A 20,013-nucleotide genomic window follows, 5' to 3' on the forward strand; every position below is an offset into this window, starting at 1 on the left:
GGTTTAGATGAAAATGATTCGATATATTGCAACTTAATTAAGATGAATTATGTATAGTTGACCCTTGAAACAATGTGAGGATTTGGGGTTCCAACCCTTTCTACACAGTTGAAAATTCAAATATAACTTTAGACTCCCCAAAAACTTAACTACTAATAGCCCACTGATAATATAAACAGTCTGTTAACATGTATTTTGTATGTTATTTGTATTATGTACTGTATTTTTACAATAAAGTAAGCTAGAGAAAAGCAAATGTTATTAAAATCATAAGGGACAGAAAATACATAACAGTACTGTACCATACTTACTGATATTGTAAGTTTGTGTCATCTGTATACAAGATGAATTGTCTTTCAATTCCTACATTAATATTGTCTTATATGATACAGAACACTGTAAATGTTATATGTATTATGAACACTAGACATAAAAAATGCAAAGATAATATGAAAGAAATTCATATTTACAGGTATAAAGATTCATGCATTGGTAATGAAGAAGTAGCAATATGATTGCTTTATGGTGTAATCGATATGATTACTTCAAGGTAGCTTACCCTGTATACTAATGAGTGAATTGTTACAAGATTTTATGGTATACAGTGCTAGTTATATTCATAATAGTTATATTTATATATTCATGACACATCTAACTTTTTCTTAAGGTTTTGGGTTTTTTTGATATTTCTAGGCTATGTGGTTTGTCTGCAAGTTTTTTCACATTGTTGCAGATCTCCAAAAAATTTTCTAACATTTATTGAAAATTCACATATAAGTGGACCCACATGGTTCAAACCTGCCTTGTTCAAGAGTCAACTGTATAATAAAAATCTTCATTTTTCAGAAGCATTTCCAATGTATTGTTTAGTCCACTGTTCTCTAGATAAGCTTCCTGGTTTAGTGCCACACAGTTTTAATAAGAGGTTGATTATTGAGAGAGAGAAACATTACTAAAGATAAGCCCAACATGTTTACAATCTGAAAAACATTATTATTATTATTATTTTTGTAATTTGAATGTACTCCCCTCTTTTTCCATCTAGCATATTTATTTTTCTAGTCATGTTTGGTTGAGCTCATAAGAGACTTATTCACACATATGTGACAGGGATCAAGACCACAAAGGTGAGAAGTCAAAGGGTGAAAATAGCTGCATGATTGTGGTTCACCTTAAATATAATTTCTTTTCATAAGAAGAAAACAGTTATGTGTTAAGATAAGACATTCATTTCTAACTCTAGTGGTTTTCTTTCTGGGTTTTTGACTTTTGAGTAGCAAAAAAAAAATCTTTTAAGCTTTTAACTTTCTGAGTGAATTTTAAGATTAAATGAGGAATGGCTTGTGGTTTCCACTGAATCCCAAGAACCTAAGAGTTGTGCAATAGCTAATCCTGTAAATACGATGATAGAATTTCAACAGAATGTAGAGGTGGAAAAATTTAAATATGTAAGTTTGAGAGCAGAGCACTGATATGTGTTATTTGTTGTGGTTTTCTGAGTCAGATTTTTTTTTCTATAGGTAGAAAATTTTGTTCTGATAGTACTCTTTTACCAATTATATATACACTTTTCCTTGGGGAAAAAACAACCCAATTTTGAAGTTGTAAGAAATGCAAATTAATATGCTTGCTTATATATTTGTGACCCGGATCTTTTTATATTGCAGACATTGTGGTTAACAATGCTGGGTGAGTATTTCTTTTTTTCATTTTTGGTAAAGTAATGTGCCTACAAAGTTTTGTTTTTTTTTAAGTGTATACTCCTTTCCCCCCTAACCGATATAATATCAATTTTTTAGAATTCTGAGGGACCGTTCCTTTAGTAGAATAAGTGATGAAGACTGGGGTAAGTGGTTTTAAATATATGTCTCTATGGAATTTACCTATCCATTTAACCTTTTAATATTTGATAAATTTATACATTTAAGGAAAAATTTGCTTATATCTATTTCTGCTAATAAGTGATGAATAAGCTTTATAACTGAAAATGATGAACACTTGGAAATAGCCTATTTTTTTAAACATTTGAGAAATGTAAAAAAATTGAAATCAGTTGTCAGAAGTTATTCAGAAGGATTTTGTACCTTTCGATTTGTTTTCCCCTTTTTTCCTTGAGAGGTTGTCAGCATTTCCTTGCAGCATTAACTCACTCTTTCTAACAGCCTTTAGCATCCGTATCTGGCTGTGTGATTCTTATTTCAAGAGCAAGAGCAGGACATGGAAGGGAGGGAGCGTGGGGCACTGAAAATGATGGAGATTTTAGAACTGGGTGGGGAAAACCTAGATGTAACTTTGAAGCTTCTAATGAGTAGGAAAATCTTCCATTAGGAATGCCACCTGGAAAGATTGAGTTTACATAATGAACAAATCACAGTTACGAAAAAAATACATTTTTTCTGTTGGCTCTTCTTTACCCTTTCTTTCATTGGCCATTAGGACTAAAACACACAATGGTGGCTGAGGCAGTGGCAGGTATAGTAACTGAAGTGAGTTGTATCATTGTTTATAGTGTGTGTTTCTGGGGAATATTGCTACAAGTTCTTTTGGAAGAAGCAAAACATCTTTTTGCCTTATAGTTGAGCAAAGAAGGGCTTTTAGTTTCCTCTTCCCTTGTAAGAATTGGGGTAAAGAAGAAGCTGAGAAAGATACGATTTATTGGCAAAGGGGGCTTATATTGGCACTTTTTCTTTGAGCGCTGGTTGAACTGAGATGTTTCCTTCTCTGGTTTTATCCTAAGCTCATGACTTCTAACTATCCCTCCCCTTTTTAAGTTCCTTTTTTCACTCTTACGTTATTCTAATATATAAATGAAAACATTTCATGTGGCCCCAGATTGAAACAAAAATAATTGGTTAAAAACTTAATGATTAAAATAATCAAATTAAACCTAAATAAATTGAGTTAAAAATTAAATCTAGAGGTTTTTGTTATCTGAATCATTCCCCAGGTTGTTTATTCATTAGATTAATATCCTCCCCCCTCCCTCCTTTCCCCCATTTTCTACCCCCATACTCCCAATTCTCTAACTCATTTACAAACCTTGGGGAAAATAGGGATATACTGAGGATTTTGTAAACGTTTCTTTTGTCTGCTTTATATTTATTTATTTTTATTTTTAATAGGTTTAATCTTTATTGTTGAAAGTACTATAGATGCCTCTCCCTTATTTCCTCCATTGGTCCCCTCCCCGAGCCTTCCCTGCCCTATTGTTTGTCCATGGGCTATGCATATATGCATATAAGTTCTTTGATTAATCTCTTCTGCCCTCTCCTCCTTCCCTCTGAAATACATCAGTCTGTTGCATGTTTCATTTTCTCTGGATCTGTTTTGTTCATCAGTTTATTTTGTTCATTAGATTCCAAATATAAGTGAATCATGTAATACTTGTCTTTCTCTGACTGGCTTATTTTGCTTAGCATAATATTCTCCAGGTCCATCCTTGCTGTCCCTCTTTCTCACAGCTGTATAGTATTCCATGGTGTAAATGTACTACACAGCTTTTTTATCCACTCACCTACTGATGGGCATTAACATTTCTTGATGATGAACTGTGTGGTTTATGGTTATGCTTTAACTAATGTTTGTGTTGAGTCCCAACTATAGATGTAAAATTTTTGGATATTTGTATTAGTGAATTTTTATACGAAGTAGGCATAAATTAAAGATGGCGTTGTGCCATACTTACCTGGCAGGGAAGATACCATGGTCATGAAGGTGGTTTTCCCAGGGTGAGGCTTATCCATTGCTCTCCGGATGTGCTGACCCCTATGATTTCCCCAAATGTGGGAAACTTGACTGCATAATTTGTGGTAGTGGGGGACTGCGTTCTCGCTCACCCCGGGGGAAAAAAAGATGGCATTGTATTTAGATATGTACAGGGTTTCAATAATTTTATCATAAATTATAGGCAAAACAGTTATGAACTATTGATTGGTTTTTCATAATTGGAACAAAAGCAAAAATGTTTATTCAGAGTGGTGTAACAATTGTTGATTTTGAATGCTAGTTATAAAATGAACATCTGTTTATAAGTAAATCATTGCTTATGTTGATTCTGAGACATGTCTGTTGGAATTTTTGACAAAATATATAATAAAAATAATTTCTTGTTTTAGATTTAATCCATAGAGTTCATTTGCGGGGCTCATTCCAGGTGACCCGGGCAGCATGGGATCACATGAAAAAACAGAATTTTGGAAGGTAGAGTTGCATATGGCTTTCAAGAGGGATTAGAGGTGTGAGTGGGTTCTTATGTACAGGCAATAGAATTGCTTTGACACTGAGGAAAACATCTTCAGATACGTGTGGGCTTTTTATTTTTATTTTTTAAAAAAATATATCTTTATTGATTTCAGAGAGAGAGGAAGGGAGAGGGAGAGAGAGATAGAAACATCACTGATGAGAGAGTCATTGATCGAGCCCGCAACCGGGCATGTGCCCTGACCGGGAATCGAACCCCGATCGCCTGGATCCTAGGTCGACACTCAACCGCTGAGCCACGCCCGGCCAGGCTGTGTGGGCTTTTTAAATGTAGTTTTGGCACATACCCTTTTATTACATTGGTCTTTTAGTTATAGATGAGATGAGCTGGACTGCTTTATGTATTTTTTTCACCTCCTACTTTTCATTATTAATGACTTTACTTCTGATATTTTAGCAGTACAAACATTGAGGACTTAGATGCACTTTATTCTTTAACCAAAATATCATTTTGTGTATCCAGTGACCAACTGGGGAGAGATGGGTGGCTGTTTCCTGCTAGTTGGTACTTGTGAGATGTGAGTTAGTCTTTATAAACTGTTTAGGAGCTGTAGAACTTGCATGGTTGCATCTTTGTGAGTGACTCAGAATGTGGTAGAACTAGTAAGTGCATGAGATTGGGTCACATTATGAGATAGTGTTGTTCTAATATGAGGCATTTAATCTTATCCAGAAAGGGAGAGGGTCAAAGTGGTGAGACTAAAGAATTAGAACTGTTTATCTAATATTTCTTTCTGAAGTTTTCACTTATAAATTGCCAGTTTATTTTATGTTTATAAATGTTTAGTTGTTTTCAATAGGTAATGAATGTACATTTTTACACTTGAATTTATTTGGTTCTGACCTGGAATTCTTTTTAAAACAGTTAAATCTTGTAGTTGAAGTTTGAGAGATTACTTTTATTATTATTATTTAATATTATTTATTTAAAATGTTTACTTATTGATTTTAGAGAGTGAGAGGAAGGGGGAGGGAGAGAGAAACATCATTTTGTTGTTTCCCTTATTTGTGCATTCATTGGTTGTTTCTTGTATGTGCCCTAATGGGGGATCGAACCCACAACCTTGGCATATTGGAATGGTGCTCTAGCCAACTGAGCTACTTGTTCATGGCCAAGATTACTTTTATTGATATTATTTTAGATATATGAATTATGACTTAATTCATATGATATATGATATATGATATATGATATATGATATATGAATTAATAGCAGTATACAGAGTTGTTTTTGACAGATGTAGTAGTATCGAAAAGAAACGAAAGGCATAGAGTTGCAACATTATCAAATCATAGAAAAGATGATATTGAGGGATTGATTTTCCTTTTAGGATCATTATGACTTCATCGGCTTCAGGAATATATGGCAACTTTGGCCAGGCAAATTATAGTGCTGCAAAGCTGGGTCTTCTGGGCCTTGCAAATAGTCTTGCAATTGAAGGCCAGAAAAACAACATTCATTGTAACACTATTGCCCCTACTGCTGGATCACGGATGACCAAGACCGTCTTGCCTGAAGGTAAGTGGCTCAGATTTTTCAGTACTATCACCCGCAAATCTGTGTGAAGTGAGCTTTGCAAAAGTATTTAATTTTCTGAATAGTTAAAAATTATTTTTCTTACAGTTTCAAAAAGCATTATGTATAATGGGTGTTCATTATAGAAAATTTAGAAAAGCATAAGGGAAAGTAAAAACGGAGCCATAATTCTACCACACTGAGATAAATTTTTACCCTGTTTCTCTGTATAGGTAAACATACATAAATATACTTTTTACAGAATGAGGTAACTGCTTTATAAAACTGTTACTGTTTTATAATAATAATAAATTTAAAAAATGATTAATAGACTATATTGACCCATTGGTTGTTTATTAGCATGTTGTTTAATCTCATGTGTTTGTATTTTTTTAAATTTCTTCTTGTAATTGCTTTCTAGTTTCATGTTGTTGTGGTCAGAAAAGATACTTAATCTGGTTTCATTTTTCCTGACTTTATTAAGACTTGTTTTGTGGCCAAACGTGACCTCTCCTGGAGAATGTTCCATGTGCACTTGAAAAGACTATATTCTTCAGTATTGGGATGAAAGGTTTTGAACATATCAATTAAGTCCATCTGATGTAATATGTCGTTTAAGGCCATGCTTCCTTCTTGGTTTAGTGGTGATGAACTTCTTTAGTTTTAACTTCTCTGAGGAAACTCTCCTCCAATTCTGAGTGATAATCTTGCCCCATAGAGTATTATTGGTTATAAGTTTTTTCGTGTCAGCATTTTGAATATATCCTGTCACTCCCTTTTGGCCTACAAGGTTTCTACTTCTCCTTGTATGTTACAAGTCATTTTTCTGTTGCTATCTTTAAAATTATCTTTTTTTAAAAAAATTTTGTCATCTTTATTATAAATATCTTGGAGTGGATCTCTTTAGATTCATGTTGTTTAGGACTCTCTGTGCTTCCTGAACCCAGATGTCTGTTTTCTTCCCCATGTTAGGGAAGTTTTCAGTGACTATTTCTTCAAGTAAGTTTTCCGCCTCTTTATTCTTCTTGCCCACTTCTGGGGCCCCTATAATATGAGTGTTAGTATGCTTGATGTTGTTCTAGAGGTCCCTTAAACTATCTTTATTATTATTTTTTTCTTTTTGCTGCTTTGATTAAATGGTTTTTTCACTATTATGTCTTTAGAATGCTGATCTGTTCTTCTCTATCAACCAATCTATTGTTAATTCCCTGTAGTTTATTTTTTTATTTCAGTTGTTTTCTTCAGCTCTAATTGCTTTTTTCTTATTTTTTTTCTTTGTTCAAGTTCTCACTGTGTTCTTTCATTCTCCTGAGTTCAGTGAGCATCTTTATGACCATTACTTTGAACTTTTTATCAGGTGAATTACTTATCTTCATTTCATGTGTTTTTGTCTGGGGTTTTATTTTGTTCGGAATGTATTTCTCTACTCATTTTGTTTGACTTTCTGTATTTGTTTCTGTGGATTAGGCAAAACAGCTACTTCTTCTGGTCTTGAAAAAGTGGCCTTGCCTAGGAGTGCTCCCTCTATAGATTGTGTGTGCCAGGTGGTTTTGGCAGGTTGGCTAGAACTGGAGTAGGCGTAGTTCTGGGGAGTCCCAGAATGTGCTCTGTCAGGGCCATCTTGGTGGGATGGCTGGAGCTGGAGCAGGTGCGAGTTGGGGTGTCCTGGGGCACTGCCTTGCTGGGGCTGCCTTGGTGGGATGGCTGGAGCTGCAGTGAGTGTGGACCTGGGGTTCTTGGGGTGCACTGTGTTGCGGTTGCCTTGGCAGAATGGCTGGAGCTGGGGTGTGTACCGTTGGTGTTGCCTTGGTGGGACAGCTAGATATGGAGGAGGCATGGGCTAGTGGTGACCCGGGGCATGACACATCATTTCTACCGTGGCAGGATGGTTGGATCAGGTTCAGGTTGTGTGTGTGGGGGTGTGTGTACCAAGACACTCTTCACTGGGGCCATCTTTGGGGGATGGCTGGTGCTGACGTGGGCCAGGCACTTGGCGAACAGTGGAATGGCCTTGGCAGGCCAGCCAGAGTGCCTGAACTGTGCTCCCGCTCCTGCAATTAAGGTGGAGGAGTGACATGAAAATGATGCTCTTTGGTACCTCTGATCCTGGAGTTTTCACCAGATTGGCAGAGACTCTAGGGTTTGTAAATGGATTTCCTTCACATATAAATTAGGTGCCCTTTAAACTGCTGTTTTCTAACTGTGCCCCAGTGTGGGTGAGTCTGCATGTGGGCCCCTCAGTGATATCCCTACTGCAGGTTTGGATGGGGCTCCCCTCATTACCATGTCTCCGTATCTCCTACCCTTCTCTGTCTGGTCCCTCTGTCATTGTTGTGCAGAAGCTGCTCAGTCAGCCTTCAGTTCTTCTTCAGGAGGAATTGCTCTATATGTAGGTATATATTCGAGGTGTTAGTGGGAGGAGGGGAGTTCAGGATTTTCTACACCATCATCTTGGACCCCTATTTTGGTTTCTATTACTTTTTTTATAGCTTAGAAAAAGCTGAAAATTAATTTTGCCCCAGAACGTTTCTTTTCTTCTTCTGAAATATCCACTTACAGGCTACCAAAGGAATTATTTGTTAAAAACCAGATGTTATGAGTAATATGTGGAGACATTTGCAGTTTTCTTTTTTCTCTTTGAAATATATTTGAAAAATGAAAAGTAATGTTTGTAACTTACATGTTTAGCTACATGAAATAAAACATAATCCTATAATGAATAGCCATGAATTTACTTCCCAAGCTGTATTAGTTATTTACTGCTCTGTGATAAATTTCTCTAAAATTTAATGCATTAAAACAACAAACATTTATTATCTCACACAGTTTCTGGGGTCAGGAGTCTTTAGTGGCTTAGCTGAGAAGTTTTGCTTCTGGGTCTTTAATGAATTGTTGTGTTTTTTTAAAATTTATGTTTATTTTTGAAAGTATTACAGCTAGCCCCCTTTTCGACCCTTTGTCCCCTTTCCCCCCACATGACCATGTTTGCTGGGACTCCAGTCACTTGAAATCTTGTCTGGGTCAGAGAATCCACTTCTAAGCTCATACATGCACGTGACAGTTAGCAGGAGGCCTTTGTTCCCTCCTAGCTGTTATGTGGTGACCTCAGTTTCTCATCATGTGGGTTTCTCCATAGGACTACATTTGGTGTGGCAGCTGGCTTTTCCCAGAGCTAATAATTTGAAAGAGAGAAGCAGCCATGAAAACAGAAGTTTCAGTATCTATTGATTTCGGAAGTGTCCTATTTTATTGGTCACAGAGAACAATCATGGTACATTGTGGGAGGGCACTACAAAAAGGGGTGAATAAGAGGAGATGGGATTATTGGGGCCATCTTGAAGACTAGCTGTCATGCAACCCTCAAATCAGGGCATTACCAATAACTTACCTCTATTTTTGTTATTCTTTCATCCCAACCCCCTTGCTTCCCCAAGATGTAATCACTGAAAGAAAATGATTGGTTTTCATTTCCTTACCATTTTTTCCTTAAAAATATTAAACATATTTAAATATTTTAAAAATTTAATAAATACTTTATTTGGTGTATTTGTTTTGATATTCATAACATTATAATGTACTGTATTTTTGGGAGGAGGAGGAATTTCTCTTTGTTTTTGTTTCACACAATATTATATTTCCAATTTAATTTATATTATGTATAGCTATAGTTCACTCATTTAAAAAATAGTTCTGTAAAAGTCCGTTATGTGAACTTATCAAATTCTTATTAATGGACATCTGGGTTTGTTACCAGTTTCCATTCTTGTTCGTGTGCCCTGAGTCACACAAATAAGGATATTTCTAGGTTATGTACTTAGAAGTAAAATTGCTGAGTTACAGAATATACACATGCTAAATTTGATACAATGCTAAATAATTTTAAAACGGGTTAAACTGATACAACATTCATCAGTGATTACAGAGTTCTCACTGATCTGTAGTTGGGTTGGGGTTTTCCAGGATCACCCCAGGCTTAGTGAGTCTCTAAAAGAATTCACAGAACTCAGATAAAGCTGTTATACTCATGGTTATGGTTTTTTATGGTGAAAAGATACAGATTAAAATCAGCAAAGGGGAAAGGCATATAGGGTGAAATTCTTGAGAAACTGAGATGGATGCTGTAAAGTGTTGCCAGCCAGGAAAGCTCACCTGAGCCTTGGTGTCCAGGCTTTTTATTGGAAATCAGTCATGTAAGCCTGCAGCTCCTGTGTGATTTACCTCAGCTACTTAGACTCAGAGGAGAAACAGGCTTCTCGGCAAGCCTCATGGTGAGCATAAACCACCTGATCAAATTGGCTCAGCATGGCCCAAGGACTCAGGCATACAGAAACACTCTTACTAGGCCACATATTCCAAAGGCTCAGAGCACCCCTCAGGAGCTGGCCAAGGGCAGCCCTGAAGGCAGAACTTTCTTAGGATTGTGCAGAGTTGAAGCCACCGTGGCCTGCTGAGTGGACCCTTTCTTACACCTGATCCTTCCCAAAACTTGACATTGTTACTATGTGCCAATCTAGTGAGTATAAAATTGTATCTCATTGTGATATTCTCAGGAATTTCACTTACCTCCTTCATTCTGTTTTTTGTTCATAAAATTGGGTTTAATATTAGCTAACCTAGGAGCTTGGAATGTGTTTTGAGTACTGGAAAGCAAGAATATTTACTTTCATTATTAGTAACAATATGTGAAGTAAAGTGCAAGTCAAAAATATTTTTCCTATGTGACATGTTCTTTTCTTTGTTCTCACCTAAGATAATAGTTGGATTTCATCGATGTGTTAATTGTTGCATTCAATACTATAAAGTTAGTCGATTTAAATATCTGAATATATATACATATATCCTTTAACATTCCATTTTGCAATTGATATATAAAGGAAGTTAGAAGACTGTTATGCATTGAGATGGATGGTATATAGGTTAAGAATTTGTTTTATCACGTCATTTGAGACGGTTGGAGCCTCCCTGTGGTTTTCTCCTCTTGCTTATAACAGAGAGTGGAGAACAGTGTACCATTAGATTTTTTGCATACTTGAGAGCTTTTAGAGGCTGTGAAGTGAAAAGTTTATAGGCACCATAAATGTTATCTTTGTTTAGCATATTAAAATAAAATTATATTTTGTCATTTCACAATTAAAATTTGCACTGTTTGATTCTTTAAACATTATGAAGTATATTAATAAATTGTATCTCAGTTGAGCCTTGGAACAACTTGATGGAATAGGCAGGGAAAGCATTTTACTTACCATCTGTGGAGAAGACACATGTCCAGGGGAGCTGAGTGATGCACTCACAGTCCTAAATTGCCTGCATGGCAGGGCTAGCAGTGAAATCCAGATCTTTATACTCCTTGTGTGGTACCTTTCTGCTCTGTTCAATTGCTCACAGAAAGGATGCAATGGGAAAATATTTCTTACACTTAGTTACTCATCAGTAATGTTTGCAAGGTTCGTTTCACATCATCATCTTAAATAGCTGCAAGGTTCATTTCACATCATTATCTTACTGGCATTACAATTGTTAAGGCTGTTTTTTCAGTTTTCTAGCTTCTGGTTAAATAGCTTGGATAGCAATATAGTTTGGGGAACGAATGGTACCTAAGTTCCTTAGGTCTTATGTAGCTTTGCTCACCAGTCTTTGTATAAGGCAGCTCTAAATTGACTTCTCCTGAATGGTATGTTACCCATCTTGGGAAGGTATGTCTGATGTATTTAATATTCGAAGCTTGAGTGAGCTTTGGGAATGTCTCTCTTGGGATGGAAAGTTATTTGAAAAGTCCTAAATATTAGTCTAATTATGTACATCTAATCTTGTCCTTTTTATTTAAATGTCTCTGAATTGCCTATAATTTTATAAGTAAGAAATTTTCAGAAAGTAAAGTAATTGCTTAAATGCATACATACTCTTGTGTATAAACTTTTTTGGGGGTATGTGTTCACTTTAGATATCCTGGAAGCTCTGAAGCCGGAGTACGTGGCGCCTCTGGTCCTTTGGCTTTGCCATGAGAGTTGCGAGGAAAATGGTGGCTTGTTTGAGGTATCTGTACCTTCCTGCTTTCTTTCACAGCAATATTTGTATAATTAAATATAAAAAATTATTTAAAAATTAGTATTTTCCAGTTGCTAACATTTGTAAAAGTCTGCATCAGTTGATTTTTTAAAAATATTATGATTTGTTATAATTAAGGAACTTTTTTGAGAAAGTAGCTGCAACTTCATAAACTGTCCTTTTACTTTGTTCTTCATGTCTGATATTCTTACCAGATAAAAGTGTGGCTGGTTTGAAGTGTGTAGTCCATGTAGACAGTCTTGTTGGGTTCGAGAAGCCCAGTGGTAAGGTTGAAGGATGAGCCTGGGGTTTAGAGGCAGCCAGGCCAGATTTTGAGTTCTTGTTCTGGCACTTGCTGGCCTGCTGGAATTTTGTACAAATTAGCCTCCCTGAGCTTTAGTTTTCTTAGGGTTTTGTTGTGGCAACCAGAAATCACACATTCAGACTGTTAGCATAGAACCTAGTACATAGTACATAGCAGTCACCCCTCTGTTTTAAATATTATGTCAGTATAGCAGGAATTTAGTCTGGGTGTGACAGATCAGTAACCACAACTTACTGTTTATCTTAACTTGAAAAACAAACTCTTCTCTTTTTCCTTGTTGCAAAGCTTGACATGTTTATTGTAGCAATGAAAACCATGTATAGTTCCACCATCCGTTGAGACCCGTAGTCAAAGTCCTTTTAGATCTCTTTATACCACTTTATACATTTTTTATTTCTCATTAGAGTTTGATCTCTTTTCCTTTCTAGCATGAACTGTTACATTTTACACTCCCCCTCCATTCTTTTATTTGATTGTGGTAATAACAAACCTGTTGTATGAGGAATACAATGATACCCAAAAATACTTCTTGGTAGCAAAATAACCTGACTCAGTTTGAAGTGAATAGTATATTAGCTGGTTCATTTGAATAAAAAGCTGATAAGTAAGTAAAAAACAGTCTATACATGTTTAAGCAGAGACATATGCCTCTACTTTCTTAATCACAACATTGTGAATTGTGGAAAATCAGAGGTGGAAAGAACTTGACCACCCTAAATTAACAGAGGAGGAAAATATAATAATTTGAAGCTCAAAGTGTTGCCTGCCTGTTTTTTATCTCATTAGGGAATTTTTAAAAAAACCTTTTTATCTTTTACAATTGTTTATTATTAATTCTAGGAACAAAAATAATATATGCTTTTTATAGACAGTTTCAAAAATACGGGAAAGTATATAGAAGAAAAAAATTACCCACAGTACTGTTTAGAAATAACTACTATTAATACTCTTATGTATTCTCTTCCAACCTTTTATTAGATGTGTATTTTACACTAATAGTCATTTTCAGATACACATTTTACACACATAAACATACACAGTTAGGGTCATGTGTGGATTAAGCTTTGTATGTTGTTTTCTTTTACTATACTGTTAACATTTTTAGTGAGGAACATTTAGCGTGCATGATTGATAAAATATAGTAAGAAAAGTTCTTCATTTCTTCATATGTGTGTGTAAATCCTGACTTAAACCTTGAAAGTAAATTGCCACTTTACTTGCAAAGTCCTAATAGATAACTGGAATGGCAGATACAGAGTCTTTTGCTCAGCTGAAGCTCTTGTTTCTAGCACCTGAGAGGAGCTTATAGTCTGTTGCTTCACTCCCAGAATATGGTAAAAGATGATACCTCTTTTGACTGTTACCAAAACCACTGCTGCTTTATCTACTCTGACAGTATCAGGGCTGATGGTCTATTATAAAAAGTGTAGGCATATTAATATAAAGGCAACGGGTGATTGAAATGTCATACCATTGAGTCTTTACCCACTAAGATGTGTACTGTCTACTGATAAGTTTTCTTCTGTCATATGATTGTGGAATTCTCGGGATGAATCCTGGCACATTGAGTTGTGGTATTTGAAGACATGACAAACAGGTTTTCTTTACATCTAGCATTTTCTTCTGACGCTATCTTCGAATGGCCTCTAAAAAAAAAAATTATCTTTCTGTGTGGCAGTTAATATATTTGGTCATTTGCTTTACCTTTATATAAAGATGTTTTTTAAAATGACTATAAGTAGTTCATTAAGTCAGATCCTGGTTTTATTTTTTTGCTTTTAATTTTTTTAACCAATAAGACCTTTCTAGAGGAACATATATTTCAAGCCTGTGATATGCTAGACAGTTTTACTGTTTATATTGTTTTAACCTTCATGGTTACCTCAAGAAGAGTGTATTACTATCCTTATTTTACCTAAGTGGAAACTTGAATTTAGGGAAGTCAAATAATCTGACCAGGGTAATACAGCTAGTCAGTAGAAGAACTGACATCAAACCTTGGTTTCTGACATCGGAGTCGTGCTTTTCTACTATATGCATTTCTCCTACATTCTGCTTTATATTTCTAGTGCGACAGCATGAACAGTGCAGTCATGAGGGCCAGTGGATTTTTGTAGAGCTGTATTGTTTTATCCATTGTCACCTGCTATTCTAATATTCTTAGTAAGATAGCTGCCTTTTTTTTTAAATTTAAAATTTCTTTTAGTGATTTCACATTAGATGGTGTAACTTTTTCCCCTCTTTTTGGTAGGTTGGAGCAGGATGGATTGGAAAATGTAAGTCTCTTTTGCCATACATTATTTCCATATCTTTAAACCTGCATATCTGATTAGAGCTGGATAAAGACTTGTCAGATGCCTAACCATTGGACCTAGTTGACACAAACTCAAACTCAAACATTGTCATACCAACAGGTATTCTAAAACCTGGCAGTTGTCCTGCAGACCTGTGTTACTTTCTTTCTGTTGGCTGTCCTTATTGAGCATTTGCCCTTTCTTATTCAGAACTGGCTCTTCCTTCAGACAGCACAGTCTCTATGTTGATGTCCTCCCAAGTCTCTGGCAGGACTGTTTTTGAAAAATGGGAAGAGCCACAGCAGGCACGTTCTCCAGTTCTCTCATTTAACTGTTTTCTTCCTTGGAGCTTGAGACATCAGGAGACAGTGAGGAGTCACATGGACAATTTTGTGGGACAGAAATTGCAACTGATCTGTAGAAATTATTCCCCTTCAGCCCAATAGTAAATTCATTTGGCTTCAACTCTCTCGTACCCTAGCCCTTAAACCTTGTGAACTCCAGATTGGATAATTGCTTTGAAGCGTATTTTAAAAATTGTAAAAGTTCCTGTATCCCAATTTTTGTTTTCAGTTGACAAGTGATATCAAAATTAATTGACTTATTTAAAAGGCTACCATTACTAGAGGGCATTGTTTCAACATGTTATAGACTATCAATATTTTCATCTGTTCCCTCCAGTTATTAAGTAGATTATATTACTTAAGCATTTTTAAGTGTCTTATGATATCAGTTTAAAAAAGGAAGACCAATTGTTAGAATAAAAGCTATATCTGGGACTTTATCAATGTGAAAGCTCTAGAAGCAGTCATTTCTGTCATTCTCCAAGATAGATCGTCAGTTGAATAATGATCAGAGTCTGACCATTATGTTTAAAAAGGTTACTAGTGGTTGTTTATTCCTCAGTCTCGTAAAAAAGAAAACAATGCTAATTTTCCTCATGGGACTTATGCAGCAGTAAGGATGTTTGTGACTTCCTATGGAAAAGGAGGAAGAGCAAAGGGAGGAAAAGGGGGAATTATTTGGGACTTATCTGATACGGTATTTGGTCATCTGGAACTTTTGATCTGTTACCACCATTGGTCCTCAGTTTGCTATCCAACAAAGCTCTGCTCTGTTATCTTGAAGTACATTCCCTGAGTGATCTGTGGTCATGAAGTCAGTTTTTTTGGCATGATGTGTAATTTAACTTTTTCTGATTTAGCATTTTATAATGTTTTTAGTAGTGTCTGGTATAGTCAGGAAAAGGTTTTCCCTTCAGTTTCAAATATATATTTTTTTAAATTGAAATTATCTTAATGGGTTTGCTATTTTAGGGAAAGTGCATTTTAAGGCATGTAGTAAAATTCTTTAGAAGTTAGAATCCTTTTTCTGAATTTCCTTTTTCTTAAAGTTAAAAAAAATTCAAGGGGCTCTTATGAATTTTACTTTCTGTCTCCATTTAAGCTAGGTGCTCAGTATCATAGTTTTGTTTCTATAACTAGTGCGCTGGGAGCGGAGCCTTGGAGCAATTGTAAGACAGAGGAATCAGCCGATGACTCCTGAGGCAGTGAAAGCTAACTGGAGGAAGATCTGTGACTTTGAAAATGCCACCAAGCCTCAGAGAATTCAAGGTAAAGAGTCCCACTTAGTCCAGTCCTGGTAGGGGAACTAGAGGCAATCTTCTCTCATGGAATTGTTTTCTGTTTTAACTGTGGTGACCTAGACACTTGAATTGTCTAGAGTTTTCTGCTCTCGTACGTATTAGAACTCTTCAAATTTAAGATACGTATGTCACTCCCACTGTCCGTTTTTCAGTTATTTTATAGTCCTGCTTTCTTGGTGTATGTATGGTTGTGGGATGGTATGAGGTAAGTTAACCATTTGTGCTTAATGCATCTACTCCTCATCTGATGTTTGGTTTCAAAGTCTTCCGTTATCTAACCACATGCTCCTTACCAGACCTGATTTTGCTTTGTTTCCCAAAAGGGTTATTTAGGCCTGTTTTATTTAGGCTTAGCTCTGTTGTGTCTAGTGAATAGATTTGCTGTTTTAGCACTTTGTCTTTGCCACCATTTCTCTGTTTTTCTAAAATGCCTCTTCTTCCTTTTATTAGTATTCTTTAGAAAAACTCAAGCCCCAAATGTCCAACAGAACCTCCCCAGGTATTCTGGGCTACACTGCTCTCTTTGTTAGCCGAACTCTTACCCTGGAGCACCTAACCATTCCTGCTTTCCACTGCTTTTGTTTCATAACTATGTGGTTTCTTAACTGCATAGTAAGTTCCTTTGGAGGCAGAGACTGTATCTTGTATGTGCTTCTTTTGTATTTGGTGCTAGCATAGTGCAGAAAAGGTTTATTAAATGCTTGTTACCTTGAATTTTTGAATCATCTATGATATACCACAGTAGATAACCAATAGAAGTCACATTATTTTTTCTAGTATAACTCACATGTGCATATAGTATATAAAATTTAAAGGACCTTTCTGGGAAAGATCATGAAACAGGGTTATTTTACAGGAAACTTTTTTTCCTCTTAGTAATTTTATATTTAATGTTTGATAGAAGAATATATCTGAAAAATGACTTCTGTTTATTTTTCTTAATGACAATTTGCTGCCTTCTGGTACATGCACTGAAATTTTATTATGCTTTTCCTCAATCAGATAATAACATAATTGTTATGTCATTAGTGGTAGCATTTTCTGTATTCTGTATTTTGATATTTAAGATAAATTTAGTCTATCAGTAACAGTTGCCTACCAATGAAAATGAATGAAAGAAAAGGAAGAAATATATTAAAAACTTCCCTCTGATGTCAAAGTTCCATTTATTGCCTTGAAAGTATTAGACTAATATAAAGAAAAAGCTAACTAAATGAATTATAAATGACAAAGATATGTCTAGTATTTGAAGTACAGTTAGAAGAAAAAAATCTAGTATTTTAATAGAATCGAGACTTTCTAGAGCACCTGCGTATCTCACTTCTCATTTTATAGATGATGAACTAAATCCCAGGAAAACTAAATAACTGGTCTAAGCTTTCCCAGTGTTTGAGCCAAGAGTTAACTCAGATTGTCTGTCTCTGAGTGCAGTACTTCCCAGCCCTCATCAAGGTGATTTTCAGTTACGTAGCCGGCAGCTGAAGGGCTGGGCAGCCGTCTGAGCGCGGAGGTGAGGGCAGGATTAGTGGGAAGAAGCCTCTCCACTGATGGCTTTCAGCAGTGGCGGATGTCCCTGGTCACCTCACATTCTGTAGTTGGTTGTAGGTTTTCTCTGAGTTGAGAAGGAGGTCCGTCCCTCTAAGGTTTGTTAGAAAGGTCCCAGAGCCTTCGGAATCGTATGGCATATGTGGCTGCTCCAGGAGTCTCCTTTCTTAACCTTTTAGACCCCAGAACAGCAGTTTCCAAAACCTGTCTGGAGTCACTGGTCAGAATGATGGTTTTCTCTGGAAGAATTTTCAGTACTAGCTTCAGAGGTACTACTTGTATAGAGACCTAGGGGTAATCTTGGCACTGTTCTATCCTGGAGAAGGGGTGACGGTGGGCAGAGAAGGGAAATTAGTTTTCCCTCCACCAGACAGAAATTGCATGTCTGTGGACAAGGATCCCACTTTACAGGGTTGTAAAATTGCTCAGACGTTGCAAAGCTCAGAGCCTCCTTAGGATCATAACCTGGGAAGAGTATGGTGACAACGTTTTGTTTTCCATTGAAAACACCCAGTTATGTGTGGTCTATTTCAAAGTCTTTCACAATTTCCCCCCTAATAGCCTGACATCATACATTCAGTTCATGAGTGCCAGTCAAGAGTCTGCAGCAGGCTTGCTGAGTGTTATAGGAATAATTACCTACCAGTGTACTGCGGCAGGCACACCAGCGTGCCACAGGAATTTTTAAAACATGCTCTACCTGACTATTTAGTTAGGAGCACTGACCTCTTTTCCCTTAGACCATTAAAAAAAGTAACAACAGCCAACACAATAATAGCCATCCAGTGTGAATGAATCAAAATTATACCTGGTTTTTGTTTTTTTTTGGTTAGATTGGCAAAAAATATATTTTTGGTGTGCCACAGAATTTTAGCAATTAGTTTTTGTGTGCCATGAGATTAAAAAGGTTGAAAATCACTAATCTAGCACATTGTAGCTTTCCTTCGTCATATCTTTAACAAAAGCATTATTGTTATTATTTTTTTAGAATCAACTGGTGGTATAATCGAAGTTCTAAGTAAAATAGATTCAGATGGAGGAGTTTCAGCAAATCATACCAGCCATGCAGCAGCAAACGCCACATCAGGATTTGTAAGTGGGGAAAAGTGCCTGCAGCTGCGCGTCTCATTTCTTCTTCTTTGTTCTTTTCTTTCATACAAAAAATTATTTTCCAAGATATTAATCAATGTATTGTTAAATAGGAAAAATAAGTGACCACAAACTTTTTATAAAATATGTACTAAATAGTTATAGAATTTGAATGAACACAAGGCTAAAATATTAAATGTAACCTTTACTTTCTCTTCTTCAGTATAATTAGACAAGTGCCTTTTTTGTTTGTTTGAGAATCATCATAATCCCTCTTTAGTCACTATTTTTCCAACTTTTTAGAAAAGGCTAATTTATTTTAGTGCCTCTGCTGAGTCATTTCTTATAAGGGGAAAGCATTGATAGAATGTACAGGTTCTGGAAATATTTCATCATGACTACAAATAAAAAGCCTCCCATTGTGGCAGAAATTCTAATAGCATTGTGGTTATAGCCCATGTGAAGTTTGCCGATTTACAACCTTTTGTACTTATCCTATAAAAAAAACTTGTAGCGCATAAATAGTAAGAAGTAGATCATTGGACATGTTTGTTTTTGGTGTCTTGTGACTCAGGACAGACATAGTGATAAAATTAGCCATCTAATTTTAACCCTGAGAATGTGATCAGTTTATAAGTGTGATTTTACTTTAGGATAGGGGTTGGCAAACTTCTTTGGTAAAGGGCCAGATAATAAATATGTTAGGCTTTCTGGGTCACATACTGTTTCTGTCACATACTCTTCTTGATTTTCTTGATTTTAACCATTCTTTAAAATTGTAAAAACCATTTTTAGCTCTCAGCCATTGTTTGGCGATTCCTGCTTTAGAATGAACGTGATTGAAAATTGGGTATCATTCTTTTATAACCTAATATATGCTTCACACATTAGCTAGGCATATCATCACTAAATAGAAAAATACAATATCCAGTTAAAGAACATTCCTAGGAAGGGACTTCAGGAAAAATCTCATTTTAACTAAAACCATTAGGAGGCAATCTAATTTACAAGCATTAAGCAGTGTTTTGCTCAACTGTTTATAGTGAGTTTTTATATAATAGATATTATAGGCATTTCACTATTCCTATTTATAACAAATTTGTGGTTTTTTCATTTTTATTTTTATTTTTGAGTAGCTAATAGTTGCTGAATTAACAGGGCTTTCCAGCATCAGAGACAGGAAAGTTAAAATGAGACATACTATCTGTTAGCAAGAAGCAAGCAATAAAAAAATACTTATCTGTAAATGAAGTACTTTTCCACACATTATCTAATTGGTTTCTATTTAAAAAA

At 35.8% G+C, this 20,013-nt stretch overlaps 1 protein-coding gene and 1 non-coding gene across 2 annotated transcripts in view; both read left to right on the forward strand.

The window, feature by feature from the left end:
- HSD17B4 (hydroxysteroid 17-beta dehydrogenase 4) overlaps positions 1 to 20,013 on the forward strand; it is a 67,505-nt gene that overhangs the window by 15,203 nt on the left and 32,289 nt on the right. The window contains exons 5-12 of the mRNA XM_016204610.2: positions 1,668 to 1,689; positions 1,800 to 1,846; positions 4,116 to 4,200; positions 5,593 to 5,780; positions 11,719 to 11,810; positions 14,399 to 14,423; positions 15,926 to 16,054; positions 18,620 to 18,723. Coding sequence (XP_016060096.1) covers positions 1,668 to 1,689; positions 1,800 to 1,846; positions 4,116 to 4,200; positions 5,593 to 5,780; positions 11,719 to 11,810; positions 14,399 to 14,423; positions 15,926 to 16,054; positions 18,620 to 18,723 — 692 coding nt within the window. The remainder of the gene's footprint in view (positions 1 to 1,667; positions 1,690 to 1,799; positions 1,847 to 4,115; positions 4,201 to 5,592; positions 5,781 to 11,718; positions 11,811 to 14,398; positions 14,424 to 15,925; positions 16,055 to 18,619; positions 18,724 to 20,013) is intronic.
- LOC148093511 (U1 spliceosomal RNA) lies at positions 3,678 to 3,841 on the forward strand. The gene has a single exon (XR_015714345.1). It is a non-coding gene; the product is annotated as a U1 spliceosomal RNA (small nuclear RNA).

This window comes from Miniopterus natalensis, chromosome 3, assembly GCF_054644295.1.
Source record: "Miniopterus natalensis isolate mMinNat1 chromosome 3, mMinNat1.hap1, whole genome shotgun sequence".
In the NCBI taxonomy this organism is placed as follows: domain Eukaryota; kingdom Metazoa; phylum Chordata; class Mammalia; order Chiroptera; family Miniopteridae; genus Miniopterus; species Miniopterus natalensis.